Genomic DNA, 26,099 nt, shown 5'->3' on the forward strand with positions numbered 1-26,099 from the left:
CTTGGATAAACAGTGGGTTCAATTACAGAAACCAGAAAGTCATTTATGAGAAGTATGATTTGGACTATTAGTTATCATCCTCAACACTTACTTCCAAGATTAGAAATCATATAGAACTGTACATTTTTAGGTATAACCTCCTTAAAGTTAGTGGTCCTTTCAACAGATTAGTTTAAAAAAATGTTTATATTACCAAAATTTAGGAGAGAATCACCCTCCTCTCTTCTGTTTAATGGTTTGGATATGAAAAATGTATTTCAAGTAAATTTTTCCTTTCAACAAAGCTTAACAAGGCAAGACACTTACCAAAGTCAGTCATCAAAGGCTAAACTCTTAAGTGTCACACAGGGTACTGATAGTTCGTCATCTATCTCTGAAAGATCTTAACTCCACGTGAAAAGGAGAAAGAGATTTCAGACTTCAAAAAAAAAAAAAAAAAAAAAAAAAGACCCACGTTATCCTTAAGTGGGAGCAAAATAAGACTTTCCCCCCTCATCAGTTAAAAAATTGGTATTGATGGCTTTTTAAAACAGAAAATAACCAAACCTCTCAATGTAACTTTATATTCAAGAGCCAAAGTACCTGTTGGTTTTGCTACCAATAACTATGGGACAGTGAATAAAGAAAAATGTCACAAGATTGAAAGAGATTACTTTCCTAAATCTGGAGATGACTTAACATGTGGCTTTGGTGTCTGCATAATGATGATACTCCAAGAAAACACACTTTCTAAATAGTGCCAAAGGAAATATTAAATCAGCTTAATTATCTTCATATTTTTAGAAGGGCCAGGATGTTCTTCAAAACACCCCTTTAAAAATTGAAGTGAATAAGCAAAGAGAAGTTAGGCAATTTGCTTAAAACTTCAACAGGAGACATGGGAGGAGACAGCATTTAAATCAGGTCCCTCAGAGTGCACAATGTTCCTTTTACTGGCCAAACAGGAGAGCACCTGGGAATCCAGCACAGCTTCAACAAAAAGATGTAAACTGACTGATGATGCTACTGGTTACGTGGAAAGTGAGGGGAAAAACATGGGTTTAAGGATACTAAGACCACCGGTGGAAATTAGTGGAGAAATTTTTTAAAAAATTCATACCCAATGCATCTCTCAAATAAAGGCTTACCTTTGGCTATTTTATTTTAGATCACTAGCGGAACAGTCATCAAAGACCCACAATATGTGAAAATCTGTAGTTCTACTAATCTGAAACAACCTCCAAGGTCCACAACAAGGTGGTTTGTTACTTTGCTGAGGCAGGAATTATAGTCCCAAGGCTGAAGTCTGGGAGCAAGTCACTTAACCAATGAGTGTATCTGGCCAACAACTGAGCACTTTGTTATTCGCATTTCATCTTTAGAATAATCCTGTGTGGCATTTCTGTCCCTATTTCACAGATGTGAGAAAGAAATTATATTTTATGGTGGCAATAATGACAATGTTAAAATGTATTCTGTAAAGTATGACAAGAATATACCATACTGTACATCTCTAGCATAATACACTACTGAAGACTCAAAATTTAAGATACTTTCCAAATTATCTCAATTCTTCCCTCTAGTGAATAAAATCCTGCATTCACATGTGATCACATTCTCCTTTGATAGTACTATCTCCCTAGCTGAACTAATGCTTTACCTGTTATTTTAAAAAAGAGATAAAGGCATACACAGGTATAGGTTTTGATCATTCAGCAAAAAAAAATTTCTCAGTGGGCTTAGATTAAAGGTAGTGTTGCATTAAACTCTTCTCAATTTCCAGTAATATACACCATGACTATTCCTTTACGCATATCAGAATAATACAGGCAGTTTAGTCTAATAAAAGGCATGAAAGATTGGGAAAGAGGTGGTTGAACTTTTCTATGCTTCAGTTTCCTCAGTAATCAAACAGTCTAGTGAATGAGTGGTACAAAGCAACTTGTCAGATCTTTTGTGTGATTCCCAATAGCATAACAGATGAAAATGTATCTAAAAGCTCAGATTTTTTTTAATTAAAAAATTTTAAATTAAATTTAAATTTATTAACTTATTTAAAAATTTTATCTTTTGACTGAGCACGAGCAGTGGAGGGGCAGAGAGGGAGACACAGAATCGAAACAGGCTTCAGGCTCCAAGCTGTCAGCACAGAGCCCAATGTGTGGCTCAAACTCACAAAAATATGGGGTTCAGACCCACAAACGTGAGATCATGACCTGAGCCGAAGTCGGATGCTCAACCAACTGAGCCACCCAGGAGCCCCTAAAAGCTCAGATTTTAAATCAATGTAAAGCAATGTAACTTATTTGAAGAAACATATATTTAGTGTCTATTATAAGTAATGAATCACAACCTTAATCATTGTTCAAAAGATGCATTAGGGGATAAGTGAAAATAAAAGGAACTGAATAGGTACAGAGTTTGGATAGTCATAGAGAAAAGAGCAGTTTGGTACCAAAGCCTGGAGAAGACACAATCAGATTGTGGGAAATGGACAAGCCAAACTTACAAGAATCCCTTGGGTAACCTGTCCCTCCCCTACTAGCAGCAACCTTATCTTCTGACTTGCTTCTTCCCAAATTACATGTGTAATTTAGGAGAAGAAACAAAAAAGCTGGGGAAATTGCAATCACTTAATAGAAAGATGTAACGCAGAGAGTGGATACTCTGAGTAGTTACAAATGCTTAGAAACACAGTGAGAGGAGGCAGAGATGTCACTGGCCCCAGAAGTGACAATGTTTACTATAGCTGAGTCACATTCAGCATACTTTTTCACTTTTTATATTTATTTATTTAAAAAAAATTTTTTAATGTTTATTTTTGAGACAGAGCATGAATGGGGGAGGGTCAGAGAGAGGGAGACACAGAATCTGAAACAGGCTCCAGGCTCTGAGCTGTCAGCACAGAGCCCGACGCAGGGCTCGAACTCACGGACCGCGAGATCATGACCTGAGCTGAAGTTGGCCGCTCACCCGACTGAGCCACCCAGGCACCCCTCACTTTTTATATTTAAAGTTAAAGCAATTTTTTTTTTTTTTTTTTGCTCTCTATTTAGTACTTATGTCATTTTGCCTGATAATGCACTTCCAGCGTATTATCATCTTAAGTCACTTCACCCTAGTGGAACAAAAAAAGTACAACTGGTATTCAGAAGAGTGTGCTCAAATCATATGATCTCATTTCCCCATTATGGCTATGTGCTCTCAGTAGTCACCTCCCTCATCTATACTCTTTCATTCATTTAAGTATTTGAGACCAAACTTTGTGCTAGGAACTGTCTTGGCACTTGGGGTAACCATGTAAACAAGATCCATAGGATCTCTGTCCTTGCCCTCAAGAAGTAGACAGTCAACAAACAGGTAAGTTAATACAAAAATTACAAATTGAGATAAACGCTGAGAAGGATATTTTAAGAGAGAAAAGTTAGGGGTTACAAAACCTCTTTAAAGAGAGTGATCAAGAGAAGGCTACTCTGGGGAGATTTAGGCAGAGACCCAAGGAAGACGAGCCAGTTACATCCACCGGCTGTGTGTGTGTGTGTGTGTGTGCGCGCGCGCGCAATGGGGGGTGGTACGTGGTAAGAGCATCCCAAGAATAGAGAATCAGAAACTGCAAGTGAAGTAGAAAAGCGCAGGTATAAGAAGGGGCAGGCGGCCAACGCAGCTGGAGCCTACGGAGCAAATGACATAAGACCAGACCGCAAACGTAAGGACCGTATCGTATAGGCAGGGCCTCATAGGCCACAGCAAAGAGTCTGGATTTTATCTAAACGCCATGGAAAGTCCAAGAACTACTTCAGACAGGTGAATTACACGATCCGTTTTTCTTATTAAAAGATCGCCCTGGTTAAATGAGATGTGTGAAAAAGGTTTTAAGGGCAGAGAGCCGTAAGTCAGACGTAAGTTCACTTCTCCCGGTCCCAGATTTTCCACCTGTAAAACAAGTGGTGTGAGCTAGAAGCCATGTCTTTCCCGCTGCGAAGTGCCCAGGCAGCGAGCGAGTTCCGAGAGCAAGGGCCGTGTCAGATTGACAACGGAATTCCCCCTCATCCCCGCCGACGCCCAGCACGCAACCGGCACCCTGAGACTGTTGGTCAGCGCAATGAATCAATGAATGGCCTGCCCCGGCCGCGAGGGAGGCGCGGGACCAGGCCCCGGGGCCGGAAAAGAACGCGATACGCGGCGCAGGAGGCTGCGAGAGCCGACCGGAGAGGAAAGTGGGGGCCGGCTCCACCAGAGTGAAGGCGCCAAGAGGGAAGGGCCCGGGCCTCGCAGACTGAGGGCAGGAGGAGCTGGGACACCGGGCCCGACACGGGGACCTGGGAGAGGAGGCCGAAAAGCCGGGCTAAGGACGGGGTCTGGGCCCAGGCCGGAACGCCCAGCCACTCACCGCAGCCGTCGCCAGGCTGTGCATGTTGAGAGCGGCCGCCGCTCTTCTCCCACTGCCGGACGCTCCTGACCCGCGTCCCCGCTTCAGTGACTCTGCCGCCAAAGATGAAGAGCCGCCGCAGCCGCCATCCGCCTCCGGCTCGCTCCGCCCCCTTCGCAGCCCTGTGACCCTTCACCCCTGACCCCGCCCACACACCTCTTCCCGCCTCCTGGCTCTTGGTGGAGTTAATAGTCCCAAAGTCTGTCCTTTGCCCCTTAAGATTCTTGGCCAGAAGGACGTCCGCCACCTACTAGTCCCCGCATCCTCTGGCTTCGAGCAGGTAGCCCCAGAGAGGAGCGTGAACTCTGACTCTCCTCCGGAGGCCAGGGAAGGGCGGGAAAAGCCTGGCCGTCTCGGAGGACAAGCAGTGCGCATGCCCAACTGGGCTGTGTAGGAGGGGAAATGACGGAAAGGCCGAAGTGCTTGAAGTGGAAAGTGCGCACGCGTACTACTTCAGGCGGGGGCGGGACTGTCTCGGCGAGACTTCGCTCCGTGCTAGGGCGGGGCGAAGGCGTAGGGAAGGCGGAGTTGGCAGGGTTGCACGCACGCGCCTCGTCCGGTCGCGTCAAGTGTGCGTGCGTGCGTGCGTGTTTGCGTGTGGTCACAGTTCCCGCCATCAGCCGCTCTCCCTGAGTAGGGGGAGCGAGCGGCCCCTCTCCTTCGTGCCTGGTGTCCCTTCCTTCCTTCCCCCCGGCTCCTCCCCCTCCGCGCGGACTCTGTGCTTCCGGCAGGCTACTGCAGGGCTCCGGACCCGCAAGCACAGGTAAGGCGGGCCCGGCGGCGAGCTTCTCAACTGAGCCGTTTTCCCCAGGTCCCTCCTCCCCCCGCCCCCTGCGGTCCGCCCACTCGGCGTTCACTCTTCTGGAGGTCGCCCCGCTGCTGTTTAGCTCACCCCCACCCCCAGGACGCTCCCTGGGCCTCACAGGTACTCCTCTTGGGTTCCCCCCCAGGCTTTTCCTCTCCTTTGACCTGGTCTTTACTGTCACGCTCTTCCTCCGCAATCCAAACCTGGCCCCTTTTCGCTGGGGACTGTCGTCGTCCGCCACTCGCCCCTTAGCAGGGCCTGCTGTCTCTTCAGGTGACTTCCGTTGCCGTACACCCATCAGGCCTTGGACGTTCACTCTTGACCATTCTTCATCTTCTTCTCTCTGCTAACCATCTCTCGCTAAAAGACATGAATTGTATTTTTGTCGTGCATTTGGTTGCTCTCCATCTTCTAGCTATCAGATCAGGTTGTCAGGTTTACCTGCTTTAGGTCTTGATCCGTGAAAGGAAATGATCATTGATAACAAAATCCTGTGTTCTGGAGAGTTGGCCTGTAGTGGTTTTGTGGTAATCCTTTTCAAAATGTTGGCTCTGGGTAAATGCCTTTTTGGGGTGGCAGTATGTGACAAGTCTACAAGTCTCTAACTGTACAAGATGTCTAAGACAGGGTGTCAAGGAGGCAGTTGGATGTACTGGGTTGGAGCTCAGAGGAGAGTTCTGGGCAGAATATGTGAATTAATGTATATATGTCACCTGGCGTGTTGATAGTTAACTGGAGCTATGGATATGGATGAAATTGCCTATGGACAATGTAGTACTGGAAAAAAAATGCATCTAGGGTAGAGCACTGAGGGATTCTTGGTGTTTAATAACTGTATAGAGGAGGACAAGTCTTTTGTAAACGAGATGAAAGAAGCAAATCAGTAGTGTTGAATTCTGTTGAATTCAACAGAATGAGGACTAAAAAGCCTGGTGACATCAGAGTAATCTATGATTAGTGAGAGATGTTCGATGGAGTGAAATGGAATATCTGGGTTTAGTGCTAGGGTCTTATTCACCTCTTCTGCCCTAAGCTTTAAATTCCATCTATATATTGTGATTAAGAATTTTAACTTCTAGGCTTTTCCCTTTATTTTCAGTTCAAGATCTAAATAACTAATTGTCTGCTTGATATGTCCACTGGATTTTTTTCTTAGGAATTTCAAATATAATATATCTAAAACCAAAGTCTTGATCTCCATTCCCCAAATTCTTTGTCTTTCAGTATGCCATTTCATTAACGGCATATTCACTTATTCACTTACATAAGCTGGAAACTTGAGATCCATTCTTGACTTTCATCCCATGAATCTTTAAGTTCTATTTATTCTATATCCAATACAGTTGACCCTTGGACAATGCAAGGGTGGAGGGCACTGACTCCTTCCAGCTGGAAATCCATGTGTAACTTTTGACTTCTCCAAAACCTTACTACTCATAGCTTACTGTTGAGTGGAATGCTAATAGCATAAAGTTAGTTCATATTCTGTATGCTGTGTTTATTACATACTGTATTCTTAGAATAAAGTTAGACAAAAGAAATGTTATTAAGCAAATCGTAAGAAAGAGAAAATACACTTACAGTACCGTGCTTATCAAAAAAATCCATGTATACATAGGTCTGTGCATTTCAAACCTATGTTCAAGGGTCATCTGTATGTCCGAATCTATTTCTGTACATCTTCAGTATCACTTTTCCAGTTCAAGGCACGATCTTAAAAATTTTTTTTAACATTTATTATTTTTGAGAGAGAGAGAGAGAGACAGAACATGAGTGGGGGAGGGGCAGAGAGAGAGGGAGACTCAGAATCCAAATCAGGCTCCAGGCTCTGAGCTGTCGGCACAGAGCCCAACACGGGGCTCGAACCCACCAGCTGCAAGATGATGATCTGAGCCAAAGTCATAGGCTCAACCGTCTGAGCCACCCAGGCACCCCTCAAGCCAACAATCTTCTTGGACTTAATGTCACTGGTTCCCTGTATTCTCATCTGTAAAATAGGAATAATAATCACCTTATTGTATTGTTCTGAAAATTAAATGGCACATGACACACGATAAATAGCTAATAAGTATTGTTATTGTAATTGTTATAAGCTGAATCATTTCAGTATTCTCTTGTCTGCCCTATTTTCTTTCATTCTTCCTTCTTTTGCTCTCCTCTCTGAACCCAAATAAACCATATCACTTCTGCATTCAACAGTGACATGTTGTTTCTCTGCTTAAAACTCTTCTGTGGATTTCCTGTCACTAAACGTTTATTAAATTTAGGGTAAAATTAAAAATCCCTATGGTCTACAGGATTCTGTATAATTTGATTTTTTCCAGCTTCACCAGCTTCATCTTGCTCTAGCCTCTTCTTTCTCACTAAACTCTAGCTACATTACTTTTCATTTCCTTAGTCACACCAAGTTGTTTTCCACTACAGGGCCCTTGCACATGCTGTTGTAGTTGCCTGGTTTGTTCGAGCATGACCATCCCCAATTAAGTCGTTCTTCAGTATTAGCCTAACTTTTGCTCGATGCTTCCTACCCTCTACCCCCAAGTCTTAAATCAGGTACCCAATTATAATGTCTCATCATGCCTTGTGCTTTATATTTGTATCACTTTTTAGAACTTGTACTTATATATTGTGTGATTATTTAAAGCCCGTCTTTTATTAGAACATATGCTAGGAGGTATTTCATTTCTATTTCTCAAGAATTCGAGTGAATAAGTAAACTGGAGCTTGTTTTAGGAACATCTTGTCTTTCAGAAACACCAGCTTACTTATACCTTGTCATCTGATGACAAGCACCTTTTCACTCTTCAGGCAAATTCAAGGACACAAAAGAAAAAAAAACCCAAGAGTTTTCCAGCTGTGGATGATTTTACTCATTCTTAAGTTATAAAATCATTCAGATTTTAGACTCTGAGTTGGAGATAAACTTTAGGTCAACTCCTGTCTTTTAGTCACATATTAATTTTATCTCTGTGCATTTGTTTTATAGATCTTTTTAGGAAAGAAAACTCTTAGAAGTGGTTTATATATTTTAACAGCAGGTTAAACTACGAGACTGGAGGGTATGAGGTTTCCAAAAACTAAAGGAAAATTCCATATTTAAGTAAGTTGGTGGTGGATGTGGGAGAAAATACTAAAATTTAATAATTTGTGTGTGTAGAACAGTATTTGTGTTGAAAAAGAGGAAATAAATACAGGAAGCATATGAGTACCAGATACAGAAAAACATTTGGATTTATTTTATACTTAGTGATGAGCCGTTAATGTTTGGGAGAAAGTTTCAGTTAAGCAAGATGAAGACAAGCCGTTCTAGAGATACGCTGTGCAATGTTGTACCCATAGTTAACAATATCATATTGTACGCTTCGTTTTGTTACCATATTAAGTATTCTTACCATGGTAGAATAAAATTTACAAAAAATGTATGATAGGGAATTGGCATCAATAGTAAATATTTAGCACTTACTAAGTGCTTGTATTTGTTCTAGTACAAAAGAAGGTAAGACAGGTTCCTTGCACATCTCCCCCCCCTCCCCTCCCACCCCCCCCCCTCCCAGGAGAAAGTTAAGGAGACAAATAGTGCATGCTTTACTTGTTAAGAAATAAAGAGTAGTTCTTTACAAAAGGTATTTATAGAGTAGAGGATTCATTGGATGGAGAAATCCTGAGACAATGGAGACTGAAAAGTGATTGTTGCTGCAAATCATTGATGAGGATGCATTGTGATAGTGGTTAAAAACATGGGTTTTGGGGCGCCTGGGTGGCTCAGTCGGTTAAGCGTCCGACTTCGGCTCAGGTCATGATCTCACGGTCTGTGGGTTCGAGCCCTGCGTCGGGCTCTGTGCTGACAGCTCAGAGCCTGGAGCCTGTTTCGGATTCTGTGTCTCCCTCTCTCTGTGACACTCCCCCGTTCATGCTCTGTCTCTCTCTGTCTCAAAAATAAATAAACGTTAAAAAAAATTAAAAAAAAACAAAACAAAACATGGGTTTTGGTGTTAGACTTTGTTTTGTCTCTTAATGAATCTGTATCCTTGGATAAATTCTCTAAGCCTCAGTTTCCTCATCTGTAAAATAGAGATAATAGTCCTTGCCTTTAAGATTATTGTGAAAATTAAATAAGATAATTCATGCGTGGCACTTAGCACTATGGTTAGTAAGTGTTGCATAATAAATATTAGGTGAGAGTGATGGTAGAATGAGGAGTTTCTGAATTAGGATAGCAGCTATGAAAAGGCTGGGTTTTAGATGAGTGAGATTGAGGGTAAAGCTGATTCTAAATTTTTTTGCCTAAATGACTATAGAAGGAATATGTAGAGAAGTCTGGGAGCCTCTTAATGAGGGCATGAATGGTATCATCTTCATTTTGTATTCTTACCACGGTGCCATCAAATTAAAGTGGCTCAATCATTTTTTAGTGAGGGAACAAATGAATTTACAGTTGGTACTGTAGCTAGTGTTCAAGGAGATCGTGAAAGATGTTTGGGTAGAACTTCAGGGAAAGTTGAGGCTTAGCCTAAATTTGAGAAACAAACCCATGAAGTTAGTTTTGTAAGAAAAGTAAAAACTCCAGATTTACTCACCTTTCAAAATGTGTATCAACACATCATGGAAATGGTATTTTGAGACTTCGGACATCATTATGTAACAATGTTTATAAAGTAAACAAAGAATATACTCTTTTTCACTGCCTTCTTAGTTTCAAAATGTAGCAGAGAGAAATACCCCAAGACACAAATTGATAAGGTGTAGGCCTTGAAGTCCCTCATTTTGATTGTGTGTATATGTGTGTATCTTGAGCGTTACATTTTAAATGTTTTCAGTAAGATACGTTGTGGTTTTTAAATAATCAAAAAGAGTTTATCTTTTTGTATAAATGATTGCTTTCTTTTTTTAATTTTAACTTCGTAAATTGGATTCTTTTAAAAAGGCACACTTATATTTTCTTTAGCTGAGGTGATGGCTTCCGGAGAACGGGCATAGCTGCAGAATATGAGTAGTTCCCCAAGAAGAGTGCATTGCCTTTGGCACAAGGATCAGAATAAAGGTGAATTGTTATTACATAGGGTTTTTCAGTAAAAGTCACTGAAAAGTAAGTAATGTTTTTATTTTGGATGTGTGTTTCCAAGAGTATGCAAATTGGCAGGAATTAACAGTTTTCTTTCTTTTATTTTATAGTAGTGGTTTTATGTTTTAGCATGCTTTCTTTACCACAGAACACCCTCTAGATAAAGATGTTTTTAAAGCAGGGGTGCCTGGGTGGCTCAGTCGGTTAAGCATCCGACTTCAGCTCGGTCATGATCTCACCGTTCGTGGGTTCGAGCCCCACGTTGGGCTCTGTGCTGACGGCTCAGAGCCTAGAACCTCCTTCTCTCCTCCCCGCCCCTCCCTCACTCTCTCTCTCTCTCTCTCTCTCTCTCTCTCTCAAAAATAAATAAACATTAAAAAAATTTTAAAGAGAAGATGTTTTCAAAGCAGTACCTAAAATATGTGCATGTAAATAAGTGTACAGGGTACAGAAACATTTTTACCAATATTATTGATTGAGTTTCATAGAATTCTCAAAGTTGAACCAGTAATTTTAATAATTGTGAAAAAAGTTAGGGAAAGAGAAATCTCTTTGGACATGCTTAAAGAATAATTTGGTTTTGTTATACCTTGTCTTACCAATATTCCTTTGATAGGGAATTAGCATTATAGAGTTCAAAGAAACCTCATTGTCCTACATTCATAGAAAGTTTAACTGTTACTGATTAGTGCTACATACTGAAAAAGAAACTTAGTTTTTTTCCTCTTAACAGAATAGGGCAAACCTTGATACTATGATGAATGTACAAAAGTAGATATTGTTAATTTGTTTAGTGCAAGACCTGGGAATGGACTAAATTGAGGGATTAAAGAAAAGTTTTGTTGGTTCTGCAAATTTTACATCCTGTACTTTGTCAGGGTGTTGTTTTTTTGTTTTTTTGTTTTTTCCTTAGAGGAAAGAGAGATGGCTAGTAGAAATGGTTAAGGAAATGTTCAATATCTGAAGTAAAATTTCATGTACTTAATCCAAACTGCATCAAAATGTTTTAGAATTGTATAGGGAGAAATTGTATAGAGAGAAACAGAAATAACACTAAAGTTTTTTTTTTTAATTTTTCATATGCTTTAGTGAACTTTGAAATCTATACTTCCAATTTTGTTAAATAATGTTAATTTTTAAAAATTTGTTGGAGGAATTCAGGGTCATTGACCTTACTTTTGGTCTGTGAAGAAAACGCTAAGATAATGGGGTTTTGTATTATTCTCTTTCAATTTGGTATCCTGATCCATAATGACATATAAGGAAAGGTAAGGGAATTTGACAGAACTCTGAAAATGGAGTTTCTCCATTGAGCAATGAACAATATGAATCCTAGTTTAGGCAAGTTTACTAATGTTTTTGTTTTAATGTATTCTGTAATTGCATATTAATTTTGTTCTTCCACAAATGATTTTTTGTCTTTGAATCTTGGTAAGATGTGAGGACAGCTTTGCATTTAGTGAAGTTCAGATGCCTGTAGAAAAGACTTACATGCAGTGTTCAAAAGATGACTTGTATGTCGTCCACTGCATAGTGATACTTATAAAGAGCTTAGTAAATATAATCCTATATTGGTCACATAAGAGGGATTTATGGTTCCAGTATCTGCTGTTGTGTGTATATATGTATGTACACATATATGTGTATATATATTCTTAATGTTTATTTTTGAGAGAGCACACATGTGTGTGCCAGTGGGGGAGGGGCAGAGAGGAAAACAGAGGATCTGAAGAAGTCTCTGTGCTGAGAGCAGTGAGCCCAGTGTGGGACTTGAACTCACAAAACATGAGATCATGACTTGAGCCAAAGTGGGAAGCTCAACCGACTGAGCCACCTGGGTGCCCCTCTTTTTTTGTATATATTAACAGCAAATCGAATAAAATTGTTAGTGCTGATTTGTTCATTCTTAATAATTTTGTTTCTTGTGTGTCAGACACTGTCAAAATGGGGATGCTGAGATTAAAGAATATATTCCTTATCTTCAAATAGCAAAATCTAGATAGAGACAAAGAAGTGAACAATTTGTGATACAATGTGACAAATGTTACACTAGTGGTAAGCACAACATATGTAACAGGAAAATACAGAAGCGTGAAACTGTCTCTGTGGATGTGAGCTGAGAGAAAAAGTGAAAGGTAGCTGGGAAAGGCTTCTTAAACAGGATAACATCTAAGCTAAGCCTTGATTTTATAGCCAAGAGAAATTAAGTGGGGTTGTGGGGGCATGGAGAGAATACATGAAAATCTTCCAGAGATAGACCACAGTGTATGCAGAAGTATACTGGCATAGTTTTTGGGGGGAAATTATAAATTCAGATGGATGGATTTGGTGGGCTTGTGGGGATAGAGAGGTAAATAGGGCCTGGATCATGAAGAGTGTTTATGTCATGTTAATGAGTCTAGATTTTATTGTGAGGGCAATGGGGAGCTGTTGAATGATATTAAGGAGAAGAGTGATGTGATTTGATCTACAGTTCATCATAAAGATGTCTGGAAGGTGTATGGTGATAGACTTGACAGGACTCTACTGTGATCTTCCATTTCCAATCCAATACCAATAATCATCAAGAGAGAAGTCAAAGATAACTCTCATGTTTCTAGCAAGGGCAACTGGGGTAGGAGAGGGGTCATGTATTCTTGGCAGTGTTGAGAGCCTAGTGGAAGAAAGTCTCAAGGACCTGTCCAAACAATGAAGCACCAAATTATTAATTGCAAAAGAAAAAAAAAGAGTATTACAAACACACATTGCTGGTCCAAAATTCTGTAGTTACTACTTTGAGCAGTGCCATGTTAATAGGTCTATAAACAGTAGCAGGACTCTGTTACTCTGATGGATTCATGTACCTACCAAATTACACTATCTAAATCTGACCACAGTAGGCATTCAAAAATTTTGATGAGGTGAGTGAATAATAATGGAGGACTTAAAGGGCGCCTGGGTGGCGCAGTCGGTTAAGCGTCCGACTTCAGCCAGGTCACGATCTCGCGGTCCGTGAGTTCGAGCCCCGCGTCAGGCTCTGGGCTGATGGCTCGGAGCCTGGAGCCTGTTTCCGATTCTGTGTCTCCCTCTCTCTCTGCCCCTCCCCCGTTCATGCTCTGTCTCTCTCTGTCCCAAAAATAGATAAAAAAAAACGTTGAAAAAAAAAAAATGGAGGACTTAAAATGCATTACACCTTTTAACTATTCAAAGTGTTTTCACATCTCTTTTGAAATTTTGTTCTGTTATTTGATATATACTACCTAGAAGCCTTAAACTAGAGGCCCTCCAGGGTCTATCTTGCCTGTATCCTACCTATAGGTGGGTTTTGCTTGATTTGTAGCTTTTAAAAATAAATTTTAATTCATTGCCCACAATTTACAATGGGCAGTTTTACATAAACATTTGGAGCTCGTTTTCTTGAAAAGTTAGATGATCAGGCAAGTAGCTGGGTTCACTAATTGTATATGGTAAAATTGGCTAGATTTCAATAGCAGTTTTCAGAGTTTGCCTGCCTAAGTCATGTCACCTGCATGACTCCTATAGGCGGTTGACTTTGACCCCTTTTAACAGCTTATTTATCTGAAGTCTTTCAAGAAAGAGGTGTTGTGGGCAAGGAATAAATACAGAAAGTACACACTAATTCCATTCATATTAAAGCTTTTGTCTGTTCAGTGCCTAATGTATGTTATTTCATTTAGTTTTGCAAAGCTATAGCATTTGCTATTCCTATTTACAGTTGAGAAAACTAATGGTTAGAAAGGTAAGTTATAAATTAGTGACAGCTGGCTCCTGATATCTAGGCCTCCTGTGTTTTTCCTTTGTATACTGCTTTTTTTTTTTTTTTAAGCTTTTCCAGTTGAGTTGTTTAGGCAAAGTATGATGATTTTTAATTTCTTAAATTATAAGCAAGAATCTGTATTAGCAATGTTTTTAGAGATTTGAAAACAGTATACAGAAAATTTGTTTTAATTTTAGATGATTGTGTGTATGTGTGTACATACATGTAGATAATACATAACACTAACATTCTTTAGTATTACAGTTGTGTTTACTTGCTGACATTTGGTAAGCTAGTTTGAAAGTTTTAGATATTCTGTTATTGCTGTAAGCAATTTTTAAGTAGAAGTTCTTTCAGAAATTTGAGTATTTGTCAAAGATAAAATTGGTAAAGATTCTTTCCGCTTTATGGTAATATTAAACAAATGGTAGGTGGTTCTTAGGAAGAGAGGTTTTTAGTGTGTGTTTCTTTTGCCTAAAGAATAAATTATTTTCTCAATATAATTCTGAAGGTTAAACTCATTTGATTATTCTTACAATTTTTTTATTCATCTAATGTCTATACATGTGGATATGCTTAGACTACTGATTGGTAGAAGGAATTGTTTTATGATATGATTTGATATTTTCAGAGGAACTCCATTCTAAGAAATGGAGTCAGCTGACTGAAAATATTTTTTTTACTTACATTTGAAATTCAAGACCCTTTCACATTCATGAAGGATGGTAAAAGTTGGTCATATTGCTGTGAGCAGTCACATTGACAATTTAGTATTCCTGATTGACATGCCTTTAGTGGCAGCAATATGGTTGTTACTGGTGCCAGATGCAAAATTCAGGCACTGCTAGGGCACAGATACTGGACACATGGCAAAGAAGGGAATGTGGTAGAGAAGAAATAAAATGTAGGTAGACTCAGTCACTGAACTCAGTGACTGCTTTAGTTGTCTTTCTTCTGCTTACCAGCTAGCTAATCAAGGCCTTTGAGGTTGCTTAATAAAAAGTGGTTTACTGAAACAGAGAAAAGGACGTACAAGATGGTTTATTAAATGCTCTCTTTTAAGTGACTCTTATTTTAATCACTCTTAATAAATTGTAACTTACTATTTTATTTTTCTTCCTTAGAATCTGTCAGGTGTATTTTTGCTTTTTAATTTGGCTAGAAGCAATTTATTTTTAAAGAAAGTATGTCTCCTCTGAAGATTCACGGTCCTATCAGAATTCGAAGTATGCAGACTGGAATTACAAAATGGAAAGAAGGATCCTTTGAAATTGTGGAAAAAGAGAATAAAGTCAGCCTGGTAGTTCACTACAATACTGGAGGAATTCCAAGGATATTTCAGGTATTACCAGATTTTGATGTGGAATAGATCTTGACTCACACCCTGTAGTGAGTAGCTTCCCTGTACAATAGTAAGTATAGTGGTAGCCTTCCTCCTAGGTTAATATTTCTTTTTTATTTCTAGGACACTGATAGTTCTGTGTATATCTTTTATCAGTTATTCAACAGCATTGTTGATGGTGTAGAATAAGGAGCGGGAAGTAGTCACCATTATTGAAAAGAAAACTGGGAGGAAGCTGAGAGGAACTGGGTTTGGATACTATTTCTAAGCTATTCTGAAAACCACATTAGGATAACTTTAGTTATTCCTTTTTTTTCCTTAGCATAAAATGATAGATTCATCACTATTTAGTATTAGCTTCTAAGAGAACATATTAGTATCTTCTAAAACCAAATGTCTACTTCCCAAATAGTCTTACCAAAGGTTATAGTATGGACCATTCAAGGATGATTATTCGAAGTCATATTTACAGCTGTTTTCTTCTAGCTGTAAACTTTTGAAGAATTTCATTATTTCATCACCGCAGAAAATAGTAAATTTTGTTTTCACTTCTATACTATTTATCCTGAATTACTCATCTTGTTATGATTTAAATTTAAGAAAATAATGTCTTAACATTTTCTGCACTTTAAAATTCTGTATTTGTTAATTACATAATACAAAAGTATAATATTCATTTAAGCTGAAGTACTCTATTGAATAATAATTTATGAAATATTATGCTTGAGAACCCTAGACCTGGGATAAAATTTCCATTCCTGTTTGGTTTTGAACTGTGAAAATAAATTGCTTATGATTTAGTGTATTAAAGATATTCTTAAATAGATTGGAGGTGGTAACATGAGTAATAGAAACAGTGGTAGTTTCTCCCACAAATGTATATCTACTAATTGTTCATCTCAATGAAATGATTCCTTTTCAAATGGAGATTCAGTTTTTCAGCCCAAATTAGCAGTGAGTAAATACTTAAATGTTTAAGCAAACTTACGTCTTTAGGAGCATGAAGATTCTGCTTGTTATTCCGCCCTCATCTCAGTTCTAGATCAATTTGCATTCAGCATTCATTTGTTAACCACCTACAGATTAATGTGGTGGATACTGTATTAAGGGCTATTAATACAGAGCTGAATGAGTTGTTTTTCTTCTCAAACTTAAGCATAATCAAATGCATTTTCAGATGTAAAAATATTCCAGACACACTGAAGTAACACAAAGAAGAGAATGGTTTGTGCCCTGAGCATTTAGATGGTAAATAGGAGTTTGCCAAACAAGTGGAGGTAGGGCGGAGGTGATTTCTATACATGGACAAACACATGCAAATGTGAATCGACACTCAGGGAACCAGAAAAGTATTTTAAAATAAACAGACAGTAAGGAATGAGTAGCAGAAGTAGAGGCTGAAGAGCTAGATAGAAACCAGATCTTGAAGTATCTTGTTTGTCATACTAAGAGGAGCTTAGATTCTAAGAAGCCAAGAATCTCAAGTTCAAATTCATTTAGGGGCTAGGCAGATGAGTTTATTACAAGAGATAGTGGGAGAATAAAGACATATGGGAGGTCATTGTGGGAGTTTAGGTGAGGAATGAAGGTCCTAATCAAAGGAAAAGTCAATAGAAGCAAGAAAAGACCCTGGGGAGATTCCCAGATTTCTGAGTGGATGGTAGTCCCTTTCATGTCTTGGTAGGGAGCAGAGGGGAAGAACTGGGGTGAGGAGAGGAGAGATGAGTTGTTGTAGGCGTCAGACGTTCAGATATTGGTATCTAGTAGGCATTACGTAAACAGGACTGGAGCTCCAGCAGAGAGGTCTGGAAGGCCTCAATAGAGTACTGGAAGGCTTCAATAGAGTACTTCAGCTTAAAGCTGGAAGGCCTGACCATATGGGTAATAACAAAAATTGCGGGGCTAATAGGATTTTCACTTGTTAGAGACATCAAATTCAGATTATTCTCATCCTGTTTGTTAGTGAACAAACTTTTCCCTTTTGTAGTTAACTTTGATTTTTAAAAAGTAGTATGTGGACTGAAATAATGGTTTTAAGTGATCTCTTTTTTTGCATGTTAAACTCCTTGTTTAAATATTTCAGAGTTAAAGCCTCTGAAACTGTTTATTGTGTTCTATGATAGAATTGTTTTTATTTATTTTGAGAGAGAGAGGGTGTGCGAGTGTGAGCAGGTGGGGGGTGGGCAGAGAGTGAGAGAGAGAGAGAGAGAGAGAGAGAGAGAGAATATCCCAAGCAGGCTATGCGTTGTTAGCAAGGAGTCTGATGCAGGGCTCGATGCCACGAACCCTGAGATGATGACCTGAGCTGAAATCAAGAGTCGGACACTAACCGACTGATCCACTTAGGTGCCCCTTATGATAGGATTTTTACTGAAGGACATGAGTTTAAGACCTATTAGGAAGCTTTTATGTATATATATTTGTATGTGTGTGTGTGTATATATATATTATTTAAAATTTGAATATAAATGAAGTCTGGTAAAATTATATTTTTAATCTTATGTAAAAATTGACAAAGATCAATTCTAGTTTTAAAAAATTATGAAATACTATTACATTTTTCTGCTATTCAAAGGGTATATCTTCAGCAAAAGGCAGCTTTTGAAACCTTTGTATGTGCCTGCTGAGGGAGAACATTAGAGAATAAGGATGCCTATTTGGCAAGAATTACTTAGGTAATAAACTGGAAGACTTATTAATTTAGTCTTGGAAAAATTTCAGCCAAGAGAAAATAAATGTTATCATTTCATAGCACATATCCAGAGTCTGGAAAATTATAGGACAAATTACTGGACCATTCTGGGGAGTGGAAGAAGTAAGCTACGAGGGTTTCCAGAGTACTCATGATCTTCATGATTGAAAGAAAGTTAAATGAACCTGCTTAGATAATTAGAAAAGAAAGATGGGGGTGTCTGGCTGGTTCAGTAGTAGAGCATGCAACTCTTGATCTTAGGATTGTAAGTTTGAGCCCCATGTTGGTGTAGAGATTACTTAAAAATAAAATCTTAAAATATATATTTGAAAGAAAAAAAAGACGTCTCAAATTGGTAAATTTTATTTTGCCATGTTTTTGAGAGGTGGAATTCTTTTGAAGATTATAGTTTGGATTAATGTATCCTTTTACATTACAGCTACCTAAACCAATTGTCAGATATTTTATAAGCTTTTATTTAAGAAAAGGAAGAGAGAAAAAGAAAGCCTCTAACATAATGTGGCTTTCTAGAGTAGTGCTGGTATATCCACCTAGGCTCTGTTAATTGTTAACTCACTAGCTTTTATAGCTTTATAACTATATGTGAAAATATTCAATTCCCTGTCATAAAATCAAGAATGCTAAGATTACTTTGTAAAATAAGTTTTAATAGTAGGTGTTTGCCTCTCCTGAAAGTGAAATCTTTAAGTGTATCAAGAAATGGGAACTCTTTTCGGTTGGTGGGAAAAAAACCCTAAAATTAATATGGGAAAGACTTAAGAAATCTAACTTAGAAAGTATGAAGTAAAGTGCTCCTTATACAATTTATTTTACTTTATTGTGCATTTTTAATAATAATGTAATTTTCCTTTTGTGTTGGTTAGCTAAGTCATAACATTAAAAATGTGGTGCTTCGACCAAGTGGAGCGAAACAAAGCCGCTTAATGTTAACTCTACAAGATAATAGCTTCTTGTCTATTGACAAAGTACCAAGTAAGGATGCAGAGGAAATGAGGTTGTTTCTAGATGCAGTCCATCAAAACAGACTTCATACAGGTGAGCACTAAATCTTCCCAGGGTTTGCCATTAACAATTAAAAAAGAATATTACTAGATGGTATACTAGTATCTCTGATGAATATTGATATAAAAATCCCCAGCAGAATACTGCCAGACTGAATTTTACAGCACAATAAAAGGGTTATATACCATGACCAAGTGGGATTTATTTCTGGAATGCAAGGATGGTTTGGGATATGAAAAATCAATGTAATACACCAAGAGTGAATGAAGGAAAAAAAAAAAACATGATCTTTTCCATGCAGAAAAAGGCTTTGATAAAATTCAAAACCCTTTGATGACAAAAACACTCAACAAACTAAGAGTAGAAACTACCTCAACCTAAAAGGCCATGTATGAAAAACACACAATTCACATACTCAGCAGTGAGAAACTGAAAGGTTTTCCTTTAAGATAAGGAACAAGGCAAGGATGCCTTCTCTCACCACTTCTGCCCAACATAATACTAGAAGTTCTAGCAAAAGAACTTGGGCAAGAAAAAGAAATGAAATGCATGCAAATTAGAAAGGAAGAAGTAGGGGTGCCTGGCTGGCTCAGACTGTAGCGTGTATGAGTCTTGATCTCTGGGTCATGAGTTCCAAGCCCCATGTTGGGTGTAGAGCTTACTTTAAAAGAAAAAAAAAAGTTTTTTTAAAAAGAAAATTATATCTTCTCAGATGATATTAAGCTATATGTAGAAAACCTTAAAGATTCTACAAAAGACTATGGCTAGCAAAGGAGGAGAGAAACTATTGGGAAGAGTTACCTTGTCATTCAAATCTTAGGTATTTGTGTTTCTCTACATGAGACTTATTCTGAGGTTTTACTCTTGCTATGAAGATAGCAAGTACTATACAAAAATCATACAATATGATTAGGTTCCCCTGCCCTTTCCTAATCCCTTTCATTTAAAATATTTTGATTTAAAAAATGTATTTATACACATTTTTAAAGGAATAATCTAGTGCTTAAAATGAGTTTTCCACTATTACAATTAGTGTTCAGCTATATTCTCATCAAAACTTCATTACTAATATTTTATAGTTGACAAATTTTGGGTTTTTTTTAACTCAAATATGACACATAAAAATGTTAGAAGGTGAAGATGTAGGAGTGCTACTTTGCTTGTGTTTAATTAATATCTATTTGATACACTATATTCCTTGTAAAATTAAAAAATTGATTGCTATGTAGTACCTACTCATATGTTCATGTTACCAAATCTGAGCTATGTCAATTTACTAAATAACTGTTGAATTTTAGAATCAAGGAATTGAATACTGTTTAAAATTTTTAGAATATGTCAGGGACTATGTCTATATACCTTTCTGTTTTTGTTTTATTTCATTGTACCCATCATGTTAATTGACCCACTGTTTTAAAAGTTGACACGTGTAAGAAAAGCATGTCTCTAAATAAATTGGAATGGAAAGCACAATAGACTCTCTGGAAATCCATATTTAAATCTGAACAACATGATATAGTGGAGAAATGTGAATTTTGGACCTAAACAGATTTGGGTTTGAATCCTACCTCTGTTTACTTCCTGTGTGGTTTGCAATATGTCACTTAACGACTGAGTTTCAGTTTCTCATCTCTAAAATGAAGGTTATATTACCTTAAGTTCAGGTCTTAAAGAATAAAATCTCATAAATAGAAAGCATGACTGGTATAAGAGAGACACTTAGTAATTAGGTCAAAAGGAGCAGGCTGTGGAGTTGAATTGTCTTGTGCTGCTCTTGGACAAGTTATTTTAATCTTTTGACTTTAGTTGCCTTTGCTGCCCAAAAGTAATATGTACTTTACAGAGACTAGAGTAGGATAATGAGTGTAAAGATACTTTGAAAAGTATAGCACATTTAATATATAATGTGTGGCAATTCAGATCAGTGGAAAAAAGACTAAATTTGATAGACGTGTTATCTATAAATGAGATAACTAACCATTTAAGAAGAATAAAGCTGGCTCCCTATCTCACTTCATTCATCTAAATAGATTTTACATTGATCAAGGATTTGAATATAAAAAAGTAAAATGATAAAAGTGTTATTAAAGGGGAACACTGGATTTTAACATAATATCTAGATGAAAAAGACCTTTCTGACTATGATACAAAAACAGAATCAGTAAAGGAAAAGATTAATAATGGACTGTAAAAAACTTAAATGATCTCTGAGGCAAGAGTAAAAAAAAAAAAAACAATGAAAATATTAGCCACAGTGACAGAGTTAATGTTGCTAATAAACAAAGACCTATTTTCCAAATCAGTATGAGAAGGACAATTCAGTAGAGTAGTAGAAACTGCATATAGGAAATTCAGGAAGATAAACAGATGGCTCTTATACATGAAAAAATCTCAACTTCACCAATAATTGAATTCAAGTTCTTAGTATCACATCAGCAATAGTATGAGGAGAACAAGATAGTTTCATATATTTGGTAGGAACTTAGAGATATTTTTTGGAGGAATAACTGGTAATACCAATTTAGTTTAAAACCACTTCCCTGGGGCCCCTAGGTAGCTCAGTTGGTTACGTGTCCAACTCTTTTTTTGTTTTTTAATATTTTTTTTTGACGTTTATTTACTTTTGAGAGCGAGAGAGAGAGACAGAGAGACAGAGTACAAGCGAGGGAGGGGCGGAGAGAGAGAGACACAGAATCCGAAACAGGCTCCAGGCTCTGAGCTGTCAGCACAGAGCCGTGTGTGGGATTCAAACCCATGAGCCGTGAGATCATGACCTGAGCCAAAGTCGGATACTTAACTGACTGAGCCACCCAATGCCCCATTAAGGGTCCGACTCTTGATTTCAGCTCAGGTCATGATACCAGGGTTGTGGGATCGAGCCCCACGTTGGGCTCTGTGCTAAGGAAAGAGCCTGCTTGGGATTTTCTCTCTCCCTCTCCCTCTCTCTCCCTCTCTCTCCCTCTCTCTCCCTCTCTCTCCCTCTCTCTCCCTCTCTCTCCCTCTCTCTCCCTCTCCCTCTCCCTCTCTCTCCCTCTCTCTCCCTCTCTCTCCCTCTCTTTCTCTTTCCCTCTCACAAAAAATAACAAAACAAAAACTGTACATCCTTTACTCCAGCAATTCTTATTCTAACAAGTTCTTAGAATTCCTTTTCTACAAAAACAATTTTATTCATGCAAGAAGATATGCAAATGCTCAGTATTTGCATTTTTTAAAAGTTAAAACATTTCAAAGGATTGTCTGTGGGAAATTGAAGTATAAACTACTTCTAAAGTATATACAAATTCACACTTCTGCAGTACCTTCATGGTTTTTTTTTTTTTAAGTTTGTTTTGAGAGAGAGCAAGCACAAGTGGGGAGGGGCAGAGAGAGAGAGGGAGAGAGAGAGAATCCCAAGCAGGCTCCACACTGCCAGGGCAGAGCCCAGTGCAGGGCTCAAACTCACAAGCTGTGAGATCATGACCTGAGCCAAAGTCAGATGCTTAACCAGCTGAGCCACCCAGGTGCCCCAGTACCATATGTATTTTAAGCTAGCACTGATTTCTTTGGAATAGAAACCATTTATGCTGCTTGCTGAACTTAATAGAGTATATAGGTTATTGGAAGTATATCTGTCACTGGTTCTAACATGTTTCCTTAGCATCCAGTGTCAGTGTTCATGCCATTGACACATAGTGACTAATTTTTCTGTAGTGTTAATTACCAAATATTTATAGAGGAGACTTTATAGCACTTTGATTTTGCATTTAAAATTTTATTTTTTGGGACACCTGAGTAGCTCAGTCAAACATCCGACTGTCGCTCAGGTCATGATCTCATGGTTCGTGAGTTCAAGCCCCTTGTCAGGCTGTATGCAGACAGCTCAGAGCCGGGAGCCTGTTTCAGATTCTGTGTCTCCCTCTCTCTCTGCCTTCCCCCACTCACACTCTGTCTTTCTCTCTCTCTCAAAAATAAACGTTAAAAAAGATTTTTTTTAAATTTATTTTTCTATTACATCTTCCCAGATTTTTGCATGTTATTTCATTTTTTCCTTGAGACTCTAGCTTGGAATTTCAATTACTATATATAGCAGATATATTTTCAGAAAGAATCGGTTGATAAGCTCTTTGATTTTTTTTTTAAGTTTATTTGAGAGAGAAAAAGTATGCTGAAGGGGCAGAGAGAGAGGGGGAGAGACAGAGAAAATCCCAAGTAGGCCCCACACTCTCAGTGGGCAGAGCCTGTATTGGGGCTCAAACCCACAAACTCATGAGATCATGACCTGAGCTGAAATCAAGAGTCAGAGGCTGAACCCACTGAGCCACCCAGGCACCCCAGCACTTTGATTTTTTAATGTTTCTTCTGTTTTTTTTTTTTTTTCAGTATTCTGTAATAATGGTAAATCTCTTTATTAAAGTAAATGACTTGGGATTTATTCATTTATTTTTCCCCCACCAGCCATGAAACCTCAGGGGTCTGGTAGTTTTGGAGCTATTCTGGGCAGCAGGACCTCACAGAAGGAAACCAACAGGCAGCTTTCTTACTCAGACAATCAGGTATGTTCATTTGACTTTTCTAGCTTTTAAAAAAAGTTAAAATCAACTATTATTATGCAAGTTTTTTCCATAATTTATCACAAATTCCCCTTCTTACATGTAGTTTTACTGAACCCAATGTGACCTATGCTCTGTGTCTCATGGTCATCGTGAACCACAGTAAAGTGTGTTTTTTTTTTTAATATATATGTGTTTTTTTTAAGTAGGCTGGGTCCAGCGTGGAGCCCAATGTGGGGCTCAAACTCATGACCTTGAGACCAAGACCTGAGCTGAGATCAAGAATTGGACACTCAACCAGTTGAGCCACCCAGGTGTCCCAAAGAGTAGTTTTTACAAACATAGCTTTGGTATTAGATGTAGGTTTGAGATTTGGTGCTGCTGCTTACTAGTCCTGGGTCATTGGAGAAGTTCCTTGAGTATCCTGAACCTTACTCCCCATCGGTAAAATTGAGACAGAAGTAGTATTTTAAGGGTTGCTGTGAGATAGTCCTGTAAAAGTGCTTAGCTCATGGTACCATATACTAACAATCCTATAAATATTTGTTGCTATTACTTCTGTGACGTCTTTTGAGTTTGTTCTGCATTATGAACTTTTCCCCTATACTATATGATACCAACCTGCTTTGTTGAGGTTCTCTATTTACTTTTTAAGTAGTTTTTGTTTCATAAACATTCAGATAGCCATGAGTCTTGCTGTGTACTATTACAACTTAGGAGTCCTATGTCTTTTAAAATTTATCTCATAAATGGAAACCAGACAAAGAAAAGCTTTGAACTATTCTGTAAGTAAATTGATGAGTTCTGTTTGGCTGGGAGAGGTGATTACTTAGTCCATTTGCTGGACTAAGCAGTGAGATTTTATTTTTGTTAGTTTTTTTAATAGGTTATGGGTGGTTTTTTTTCTTTACATTTTAACTGAAATATGATTGACATGCTATAAATGCACATATTTGAGGTGTACAATTTGACACGTTTTGACTTAGGTATATACCTATAAAATCATCACCATAATCAACCAAGTGAACATAAGCCATAACCCTTAAAAGTTTCCTCATCCCTCTTGGTAATCCTTCCTTCCTGATTTCTCTCTGGCATCTATCCCCTAAACCATAACTGGTTTGTTTTTTGTTGCTGTAGATTAGTTTGCATTTTCTAGAGTTTTATATAAGTGGAATCAGTGTATATATTTTTTGTCTTTTTCATTTAGCATAATTATTTGGAGATTCACATATAGATAGAAATTCAAACTGTTAGAATACTTAAATATGTAAATGTTAACATACGTAGCAGAAACAAATATTTATACTCTCCCAAGTAATGATTCCTGTCAGTGGGATTGTAAAATCAATTTTATGGGTCATAACTAGCATTAAATAAAAAAGGAACAAAATAGAAAATAATAGAGGAAGTATTATACATAGTAAGGATAAGTATTGATTTCTGAAATTTCTATTGTCATTTTATGTATGTATAATAGTTTATGATGTAAAATATTTCTAAGTAGAGATCATGGTCAAAAGGGTTAAAAAATGCAAAACACTATACATATGTATACTGTATAGTATACTACCATTTGTGTAACAAAAAGAATGAAGTTGGTTTGCATTTACATAAAGAAGAATACTTATAGAGGATAAGAGAATGGCAAGCGGAAGAACTGGATGGATGGCAGTGGATGATAAGGAGACTTCTTAGTGTATGGCTTTTATATTAGTATTTTGATTTTTGAGTCTTAAGAATGTATCACCCATTTGAAAATAAATTATAACTTTTTAAAATTGTTCATTCAGATGATCTCAGAGATTTTTTTCTTTCCTATCCTAAGATTGTATGTAATTCTGTAGAAAGAAAAAAATTAGAAATTTCTTCCATAGAGAAATTACATTGCTTTTAATCTAGTTGTAAAACTTATCTGGCAGAATGCTGGCCAAAAGCACTACTTCCCAACTAAGATGTTTAAATTGTTGTATTCACTTTGAATGTTCTTGCTATATTTTTAGGGTAGACTCTTCGAGTGATCTTCTGCCAGTGGACTCTGTCTCACTCTCATTCTCCCCATCATGATGTATTTGTTTCATTGATTCCTCCAGACTAGAACCCCTCAAAAGTCATATGAGGCATATGTGACTTGGTATTTAAGTTATGGCAACGAAATATCATCATTACTTCTTTTTCTCATACTTATGTCACATGATCATAATCATTGAATGTTTTTCTCTGAAGATTTATTTTCATGCTAATCACTAGAATCACATCTTATGTATCTGAGTCTTTTTTTTTTAAGTCCGGTATTCAAAGCAAATTCCTTTCTGCCTCCAGTTATAGTGTGGAAATTTTAAGTTGATGGGAGTGCTAGAAGAAAATGAGTGTCAAGTTCAATTTCTGATGCAGACTCCACATTAGAATCAGCTAGAGTGCTTCAAAAAAGCCTACTGGTGAATGCGCCTCACTCCAAGCCAATTAGGCTCGACTCTCTGG

General features: G+C 37.9%; 2 protein-coding genes across 9 annotated transcripts in view; one reads left to right on the forward strand and one right to left on the reverse strand.

Moving 5' to 3' along the window:
* Positions 1-4,807, reverse strand: part of CNOT9 (CCR4-NOT transcription complex subunit 9) — a 30,357-nt gene extending 25,550 nt beyond the window's left edge. For 2 of the 4 annotated variants that reach the window (XM_060623566.3, XM_060623568.3), the window contains exon 1: positions 4,565-4,807. In XM_060623566.3, the coding sequence (XP_060479549.1) occupies positions 4,565-4,783 (219 nt within the window). In that variant the 5' untranslated portion in view covers positions 4,784-4,807. Of the gene's footprint in view, positions 1-306; positions 419-4,369; positions 4,520-4,564 lie in introns of those variants that run through there. The other 2 variants (XM_078450879.2, XM_060623569.3) reach the window with 2 other exon arrangements.
* Positions 4,799-26,099, forward strand: part of USP37 (ubiquitin specific peptidase 37) — a 98,841-nt gene continuing 77,540 nt past the window's right edge. Inside the window, exons 1-5 of one of the 5 annotated variants that reach the window (XM_081796345.1) lie at positions 4,799-5,171; positions 10,159-10,299; positions 15,157-15,374; positions 18,951-19,122; positions 23,524-23,621. In XM_081796345.1, coding sequence (XP_081652471.1) covers positions 15,219-15,374; positions 18,951-19,122; positions 23,524-23,621 — 426 coding nt within the window. In that variant the 5' untranslated portion in view covers positions 4,799-5,171; positions 10,159-10,299; positions 15,157-15,218. Of the gene's footprint in view, positions 5,172-5,259; positions 5,334-10,158; positions 10,300-15,156; positions 15,375-18,950; positions 19,123-23,523; positions 23,622-26,099 lie in introns of those variants that run through there. The other 4 variants (XM_081796341.1, XM_081796342.1, XM_081796343.1 and 1 more) reach the window with 4 other exon arrangements.

The sequence above is a fragment of the Panthera onca genome, chromosome C1 (genome assembly GCF_046562875.1).
Source record: "Panthera onca isolate mPanOnc1 chromosome C1, mPanOnc1 haplotype 2, whole genome shotgun sequence".
NCBI lineage: Eukaryota > Metazoa > Chordata > Mammalia > Carnivora > Felidae > Panthera > Panthera onca.